The 9,460-nt window shown below is 47.8% G+C and overlaps 1 protein-coding gene across 1 annotated transcript in view; it reads left to right on the top strand.

Moving 5' to 3' along the window:
• The window catches only part of ABHD6 (abhydrolase domain containing 6, acylglycerol lipase), a 48,675-nt gene extending 47,541 nt beyond the window's left edge, over positions 1-1,134 (top strand). Inside the window, exon 9 of the mRNA XM_052650148.1 lies at positions 200-1,134. Within this exon, the coding sequence (XP_052506108.1) occupies positions 200-376 (177 nt within the window). The 3' untranslated portion in view covers positions 377-1,134. The remainder of the gene's footprint in view (positions 1-199) is intronic.
• The last annotated feature ends 8,326 nt before the right edge of the window (positions 1,135-9,460 follow it).

Genomic DNA, 9,460 nt, shown 5'->3' on the forward strand with positions numbered 1-9,460 from the left:
GCAGCAGCATACCTCCTGCCACCGAGCTGCAGAGTAAAACGTGAGGCACGTGGTTACTTCCATCAGAGAGCCACAAGCCCCAACACCAAAGTGACTTGGTTCTAAAAATCACCCCTGCAGGCCTGGATGGGAGTTCTGTCCCTGGAGTGCGTTTGGGCGCCTGAACCCTTTCCATCTAGTTTCCTCTTTCGTCCCGCAGGTGCTCGATGTGTCGGGGGCGGACATGTTGGCCAAGTCAATCACCAACTCCCAGGTGGAGCTCCTGGAAAACTGTGGGCACTCGGTGGTGATGGAGAGGCCCAGGAAGACAGCCAAGCTCCTTGTCGACTTCTTAGCTTCTGTACACAACACAGACAACAGCAAGAAGCTGGACTGAGGCCCCAGCTGCAGCCTGAGCTCCACACCCAGCCTCCACTCCTGTCTCTAGAACCTGATGCAGCCACCACTTCTCAGGGACCCTGCCCCAAATGCAGAGGGAGCACCCCTGTCCCTGAGGAAGCCAACCCCCGCTCCAGCCCTGGTCTCTATAGATCCACAGAGCCTCAGGGGCCATGAAGAAATCTCCAAGATGTTTTTTTCACAAAATGCAAATTCACATGGAACAACAAAAGAAAACCCATCTATGAAATCTACCCAGAAGTCTTCACATTCCTGTTGCAGAGTGCCCACATTGGACCACTGAGGACATTTCCTTTAAGATGTTCCTCACAGACTGAGATTCCAGGTGTTTCTCTTGCTTCAGACATTCTCCCGTGCATAGTCAGTAGCTGTTTTAGGAGCATTAGCTGCCCTTCACCAAGCCCCTTGTTTATGTCTGATTAAAGTTTTGTGTGCCATATGTGACTGCCGCCTGTCAACTGCAGGACCGTGGAGGAACACAGCAGGCTGGAGGAATACACACTCAGAAGACACAGTCCGCCTCAGCCAGCTTGCAGAGCAGCAGAGAACACAGGTGGCTGATTTGACCGGCACCCTGTGTCAGCTGACGTCCCCCGTGATCCTGGGTGGTGCAGTACAAAGAACTCTGGCAGGGTGGGTTTCCTGGGAATAATTTATTATTAAAAAAAGAAAAAGACTAATAAAGCAATAATATCCTAGACATCTATCTAAATAATCAGACTCGGGTTCCACTCCAAAGCACCTCTTTTCTATCTTTCTGTGCTACTGAAAAACCTTTGGATGTTTGTGAATGAATTCTGTGAATTCTGTGAACAATAATGTAATTGAAAATAAATCTAAACTGCTGTAAAAGTGACCACAATGACATGAAATAAATGTAATAAGTCTAGATCAGCAACATGCAAGTGGTTTCTGTTTCTAAGCTCTTAATGAAGGGTAGTGTTGGCAGATTTTCTGTCAACTTTAAGATGTATTTCTTGTTTGCTTTCTTAAAATTATTTATGTATTTATTTTTGAAGTGTTTTTACTTTTTGTTTAGCTGCTTCAGGTCTTAGTTTCATGCAGAGTCTTTCTGGTTGTGGCATGTGAACTCCTAGTTGCAGCATGTGGGGCTAGTTCCCTGACCACGGGGGATAGAACACGGGCCCCCTGCATTGGAATCTGGGAGGCTTAGCCACTGGACCACCAGGGGAATCCCCAAAATGTGTTTTTTAAAGTAAGGCTGTTCTACAGGCATTGGAAGACCTTACTTGCATGAGTTACTGGTTTCATTTCCAGAAATCATGTTTGCAGTTTTTTTTATTTTAATATTTATGTATTTGGCTATGCCACGTCTTAGTTGTGACATGTTGAATCTTTAGTTGCGGTGTGCAAACTCTTGGTTGCGGCTTGCAAACTCTTAGTTGTGGCCTGCAAACTCTCAGTTGAGGCTTACAAACTCTTAGCTGTGGCCTATGGCATCTAGTTCCCTGACCAGGGAACCAACATAGGCCCCCTATAGTTGGAGCATGGAGTCTTAGCCACTTGACCATCAGGGAAGTCCCATGTTTGCAGTTTTTATTCAGTTGAAATTATACATCTAAAACAAAAGGTAAGGGTCATCAAACTGTTCTTTTGACTCTTCTGTGGCATTTGGAAACCTAAACTCCTCAGAATATTCATTCTTTCAAATCTTTTTACAGAGTCTGAAACCCAGTAGTTCTGGAAATAGAGTGAGAACTTTCTGTGGTGAACATTGTGGTTTAAATTGAAATTCAGGGCTTGATCTGATTATTTTAATATATCAAGGAAGAGCAGAATATAGATCTTAAAAATAAGAGATGTGAAAATGTGACATCAGACTTGCAGGATGCAGCTAAAGCAGCGCTCACAAGGAAATTTATAGGCTGAAATACAAATACTAGAAAAGAAGAAAGGCTAAACATTAAATAATTTAAGATTCTATCTTAAAAAGCTAGAAAAAAAGTAAATCAAACCTAGGGGGGAGAAAACAGAAGGAAAAGGACAATGAGAGCAGAAATCAACGAAGCAGAAAAAAAGGTATACATTTGTCGTGTTGCTTGTTCCAGTCTCTCATATTCACCAAGAACTCTGAGCTTAATGAGGTTCCCAGAGGAGTCAGTTATGACAATCACGACAGATGTGACTGGGGACAGAGGAGGAAGCCCCAGACCTGGGATAAGGATGCCAGATTATTAGCCCTGGGTGAGAACAGATGGTTTCCTCCTGAGATAAGGATCCCAGATTATCAGCCCTATTAGGTGCAGGAATAGTTACCTCCTGGGGTGAACTGAGCTTCATGTCCAGAAGCCCCTGCACGGCACCCTCACTGGAGCCAGCCAGGAAGGGGCATGTGCGGGGCATCCCCCTGGAAGGAGAGTGGGCAAGGTCGTCAGGACACGACTCCTGCCTCCTCTGTCACTGGAAAGCACCACTGGGCCCCATGCGCCCTGCAGCAGAAGCGCGGAGTCCTGACTACTGGACTGCCAGGGAGGTCCCTGGAGAGTTCTTCTGTTTGCTTGTTTATTGATATCTTTTGGCTGTGCTGGGTCTTCGTTGCTGTGAGCGGGCTTTCTCTAGCTGCGTGAGTGGGGGCTACTCTAGTTGCGGTGCGTGGGCTTCTTGCGGAAGCTGCTCTTGTTGCATATTTGCACAGGCTCTAAAGCACAGGCTCAGGAGTTGTGGCACATCAGTATTGGTGCCCCACAGCATGAGGAATCTTCCTGGACCAGGGACTGAACCCATGTCCCCTGCAGCGGCAGGCAGATTCTTAACCACTTGATCACCAGGGAAGTCCCATGAGAGCTGTTTTTGATAGACGTGCAAAATGGATTTTTGAGCTTCTCTCTTGACCCTGTAATTGTGGTCGTATGGTGCTAGGAAAACTCAAGAGCAGAAAAGCATCTCTCTCTCTTGAGCCCCACTTCCTGCCTTTGTGATTAGAAACAGCCTGCAGGTTCCTGTGGAGTGTCTATTGATGGGTCCTTTGGAGCATCTTTAATGACAGTCTTGGAATGAAGAAAGGGGTCATTTATCACAGCCCTGCCTGAAAGACTTCTGGAAGCTTCTGAAATAACAGTGGAAAGCCCCAGGAATCACACGTGGGCTCTTGCCTGACTGCCTGGAGCCAGGTTGTTAGGACTGCTGAGGATGGACCCTCCAGGCAGACGTTGAAGAGGCTGCTGCTGCTGCTGCTAAGTCGCTTCAGTCGTGTCCGACTCTGTGCGACCCCATAGGCAGCAGCCCACCAGGCTCCCCCATCCCTGGGATTCTCCAGGCAAGAACACTGGAGTGGGTTGCCATTTCCTTCTCTAATGCGTGAAAGTGAAAAGTGAAAGTGAAGTCGCTCAGTCGTGCCCGACTCTTAGCAACCCCATGGACTGCAGCCTACCAGGCTCCTCCATCCATGGGATTTTCCAGGCAAGAGTACTGGAGTGGGTTGCCAGTGCCTTCTCCGTGAAGAGGCTGAGGGTCCAGCAATGTTTAGAGCTCAATCCACCATTAGTCTGGGCTCCTTGTTCTGGGCAGAAGTGACACCAGGAGTGACTGGTGCAAGACACTGGATGGGCTGCCTGCCAGAGTAAGTCCTGTCTTCTATTTGAGCCCCTGAGTTCCTCCTCCTTCCCAGGGAAGCTTATTTGTTGCTTTGTCCAAAGGAAGTCCCTGGAAATTACTGGGAGATTGCAATGTGTATCAGGCTAGGCTGAATCTTATAAATTACATGACTGAATCAGGTGAGCGTGCCAGCTGCTACTCTGTGTTTTCCATGCATCACCTTGTCAGACTCTCCCGTAGCCTTATATAAGAGACAAGGGGACACTGTGCCCATTTTACAGCCAAGGAGACCAAGGCTTGGAAGGGTAAAGTGCCTTGCCCAAGGTCACACAGATAACAAGTAAAGGGAAGCCTCTTGGTTTGTGACTGAAGGTGACTTGCAAAAGCGGTGCTTTCACCAGTTCAGACAGCAGCGCTATTGCTTAATTTCCAGGAGACCCTGGAGCCCTGTTGGCTCACCTGGACCAGGCCATTGTGTGGCTGCTTCAGCCGCAGATCACTGAGGCCACACCTTGGGCCCCTGCTGAGGAAGGTGACCTGCCTGTTTATTCAGATAAGTTTGGGATCTGCCATTGCTGAGCCGCCTGTGAGGCTGGAAACAAGCTCACCTGGATTCCAGGATCGTGTTGCTAAAGGGCACGTCAAGGTGCCTGCCCTCCTCATTCTAGCCTCTTAATAACTGGAATTTGTGTTCTTCAGTCTCTGCAGGGCTCACTTACCTTGCTGGTACCCTCATCCCTCCTCTACACTCTGGAGATAATCGGGGTTGTTTGTCCAAAGCAGATTTCTGGGATAGGGGAGGGATGTTTCTGGTTGCTGCAGAGGTCAGGCCACTGCTCTTGACTGGTGATCATCTGAGGAGCCCAAGGACTAGACCCCACACTGGTTGTAACTGGAAGGCTGGTCACTGGGGTTCCTGAAACATCACCTGTCCCTTCACCACCACACAATCAGAAAATCACGCACCCTCTAGCCTCCACCCCAAATGTTGCCTTTAAAAACTTCCCTTGGAGCCGTGGGAGACTTTGGGTCTTCTGAGCATGAGCACCCTCCTCCTTGCTTGGCCTTTCCGTAAACCCTTCTCTCTTCCACACTCTGACCTTTCAGTGTGTGTGGCTTCGCTGTGCGTCAGGCACACTAACTAGGGTTGATGACAGTACTGAAGCAAGTCTTGTATTAAAAGCAGTAGTTTATTGGGTCTATTTCAGAAATGTTTGCTAAAATCCTCTTTGGCCAGGTTTGGGACCATTTTTCAAGGGTCTCTTGGACTCTGTTTCCCAAGCTTTTCTGTCTCTCTCTTTTCCCCACCCCTTGTCCCATCTCTTTTTCATTGTTTATCTCATATCTGTCTGCTCCGTCACTCACACAGACACTCTCTTAACAGCTGGAAACCTGACTCTTCTGATTCTTCATCTTTCCAATCTTCCAAGGTCACTCCTTGAACCATACAGACTAGGACTTTCCCATCAGCCACTTCTCCCTCCCCCACTCTCATCCCTCCCAAATTGGATGATGTTCCTACAGCCTCTCCATTCCCTGAAAGGAGGTTAAAAAAGAGCAGAGGGGGTGGTCACAGATGGGGCAGTGGGAAGGTCCTCAAATTACCTGCCGTGGTCTGGGCCAGAGGGCAGCCCTGCTGGGGCTGCTGTCCTGGTGTCTCCAGCTTCCCTGGGACCCAGCATGGCTGCTGTCTGGGCTGGAAACCATCATCAGGCTGTGGGCCTGGGGTTGCCAGTGCCTGTGATAGGATGAGGGTCTCATGGGTAGGGGGAGGGAAGGATGTCCTTTGAGCAACAGGACAGCCCTGTCTGTCGGCTCCTGGAGGAATCTTTCTTTCCCTGGTTTCTGGATCTTTGGTCTCTAAGCCCACAAGACAATAACCAGGAACCTCAGGGCACACCTAGACGTCTCCAGTAAGGATGAGAGGAGAAGAGATTCTTAGCGGCAGAAAGTGGCAGGAGGGACTTCTCTGGCAGTCCAGTGGTTAAGACTCCACTGCAGGGGGTGAGAGTTTGATCCCTGATTGGGGGACTAAGACCCTAACATGCCAAGTGATGCGGCCAAAAAAGAAAAAAAAAAAGTAGCACAAAGATGACAATCCCAGTGACCCAAGTCAAAGCTGACTGGGATTAATTAACTCGCTAGAGGGCAACTATGAGTGTCAGACTGCAGTCCCCACCACACCTCACAGAACCAGATGTGATACTGAATTCAGAAATTTTTAAATTTTACAGAGGTATTATTGCATGTGCACCATACATTGTGCAACACGCCCAGTGAGGTCCGGGGCTGCCTTCTGTGGTCTAATGCAGTCATATTTCTGCTGTATGCTCTGTGCATATCCACAGCAAATGGGACAAAAGCTATAAAAAGCTTCACCTCAGTTCAGATTAAGCATTATGCCAAATGAAGAAAGATTTGGTTTCCAGATTTTTCTTGGATTCCAGGGTTGCAGTTAAGGGACAGTGAACCTGCCTTCCCTGTCTCCTCTCTCCTGCTTTGGGGACTGGGGGTGGGAGGTGACATCTTGAGGAAAATCTGTTCTTCCAAGTTGGAAGGAGGGGCATGCGGATGGCTATGTTCCAAGGCGCCCTCTGGTGACCATAAGGGACAAGTCCTGAGTTTTATTTAACAGGTTTTAACAGTAAAACACAAGCTGGAATCAAGATTGCTGGGAGAAATATCAATAACCTCATATATGCAGATGACACCACCCTTATGGCAGAAAGTGAAGAGGAACTAAAAAGCCTCTTGATGAAAGTAAAAGAGGAGAGTGAAAAAGTTGGCTTAAAGCTCAACATTCAGAAAACGAAGATCATGGCATCCGGTCCCATCACTCCATGGGAAATAGATGGAGAAACAGTGGAAACAGTGTCAGACTTTATTTTTGGGGGCTCCAAAATCACTGCAGATGGTGACTGCAGCCATGAAATTAAAAGATGCTTACTTCTTGGAAGGAAAGCTATGACCAACCTAGATAGCATATTCAAAAGCAGAGACATTACTTTGCTGACTAAGGTCCTTCTAGTCCAGGCTATGGTTTTCCCTGTGGTCATGTATGGATGTGAGAGTTGGACTGTGAAGAAGGCTGAGCGCCGAAGAATTGATGCTTTTGAACTGTGGTGTTGGAGAAGACTCCTGAGAGTCCCTTGGACTGCAAGGAGATCCAACCAGTCCATTCTGAAGGAGATCAACCCTGGGATTTCTTTGGAAGGAATGATGCTAAAGCTGAAACTCCAGTACTTTGGCCACCTCATGTGAAGAGTTGACTCACTGGAAAAGACTTTGATGCTGAGAGGGATTGGGGACAGGAGAAGAAGGGGACGACCGAGGATGAGATGGCTGGTTGACATCACTGACTTGATGGACGTGAGTTTGAGTGAACTCCGGGAGTTGGTGTTGGACAGGGAGGCCTGGCGTGCTGCGATTCATGGGGTCGCAAAGAGTCGGACACGGCTGAGCAACTGAACTAAACTGAACTGAACAGTATTATCAGAGAAGGCAATGGCACCCCACTCCAGTACTCTTGCCTGGAAAATCCCATGGATGGAGGAGCCTGGTGGGCTGCAGTCCATGGGGTCGCAAAGAGTCGGACACGACCGAGCGACTTCACTTTCACTTTTCACTTTCATGTATTGGAGAAGGAAATGGCAACCCACTCCAGTATTCTTGCCTGTAGAATCCCAGGGACCAGGGAGCCTGGTGGGCTGCCGTCTGTGGCGTCGCACAGAGTTGGACACAACTGCAGCGACTTAGCAGCAGCAACAGTATTATAAAAATGATGCCTTGTCAGTTTAAAATAAACAAACTGGATGCTAAAACATTGTGAGCATCTCCTACACCTTCTACACAGCCCCACCCTTCTTCCATCAGTCCACTTGGAACCCTTCTAGAGATCATACTTATGTATATATGTATCTATGTGTACACATAGATATATATATGTAACTGGCCAAGGCCAGTAGGAACCCAAGTTTGGCTGCTTGCTGCTTGAAAAGTCAATACTCAGAGATGAGTGTTGGTGAAAAAAGTTGCTTTATTCAGGCACTTTTGCGTGGTGCCTGGCACAAAGTAAGCCCTTGATTAATATTACCTAGGATGGACTATGTCTGAGACCATCTCCTAGTTGTGGGTTAGAGGAAAAAGGTTTTAAAGGGGAGTTTCAGGAGTGCACAAGCAAGGGGCTACATGCAGAACAGCACAGTCAGTTCTAGTAATTATCTCCAGACTGATTGTGCAGCGGTGTGGTCAGCATCATCTTGATGGTTTTATGTGTAATCAATCAGTAACTCTACTCCAAGGTTGGGCTCTTTCCATCTCCTTTAAGGCCAGCCCCTGGAATTCTCAAGTGAGCAAGATGAATTCTCTTCTACTTACACATGGAAGGATTTCTGTACACAAGAAGGGCTCACAGGGTCCTGCTTGGTTTCACTCTTTTTTTTTTTTTTGCTGCTCTTCAATCCTGAGGGGAACAGGGGCAGGACAAGAAAGGGAATAAAGTTTTGGATCGAGAGACTAATCATAAACTTGTCAAGGGAACTCATTTTAGGGGTACTTGGTAGGAGTTGAGAGCTGGGCACCGGATGGCAGTGGTGGAGCCAACACTGACAAGGCCCCAGCCTCACGGGCTTTACATTCAAGTTTTGGCAGCCAGAGGCCCTCTCCTCTAAATACCCCTGACAAATTGGTGGTAATATGGTGCAGTGTGGAGAGAACTGTCTAGAGTCAGATGTACTTATAACTGTGTGCTCTTGATCTTAACCTGTTGTGCCTCAGTTTCCATCTCTGTAAAATGGATAATAATAATAGTGTCCTTAGGATTGTGTGAGAGTTCAATGAGATAATGTAGTTTTTTGCATAGTGCCTGGCCACAAAATAAGCACTTGATTAATATTAGCTATTATTATTGAGAATACACATGGTATGTTTCATGAGTACAGGGGCCATATCATCTTGTTCCCAGTACCTATCACATAATAGGGGCTCAGCAAGTACTTCTTCAGTTGACGAATAGATGATACTTGGTTTACATTTGGAAACAGAACCATCTGGGTTTTTTATGTTAACTCAGACAGAATACCTACTATGGGCTGGGAGCCACAAGAGACACCGAGAAAGGGTCTTGCCCTTGGTGAGTGCTTTACATAGGAAATGCTCACCAGAAGAGATGCCAGATACAAATTTTTTTGAACGAATGAAGGCGTGAGTGAGTGAATGACTGCGAAACAAGCTCCTGGGCAGAGTCCCTTACCCCGCGCAGACATCTGCACACAAGGCTTTCTGCAGAATGGGCACTAGAGGGCACTAAGCATGGCGAGTCTCAGATTCAGAGTTACTCCTGGGTCCTTAGGTGAACTCCGCGCGGTGGCGTCACTTCCGCTCTCTATGTCACGCATCCGGGGGCGGGGCAGAGGAGCCAAACATAAACTCCCCGGAGTTTCCCCAGGCCGCGGGCTGCGCGGTAGCTCCACGTCTTGGTGGATTCTTGCAGTGAATAAGAGTCCGG

This window comes from Budorcas taxicolor, chromosome 1 (genome assembly GCF_023091745.1).
Source record: "Budorcas taxicolor isolate Tak-1 chromosome 1, Takin1.1, whole genome shotgun sequence".
Lineage (NCBI taxonomy): Eukaryota > Metazoa > Chordata > Mammalia > Artiodactyla > Bovidae > Budorcas > Budorcas taxicolor.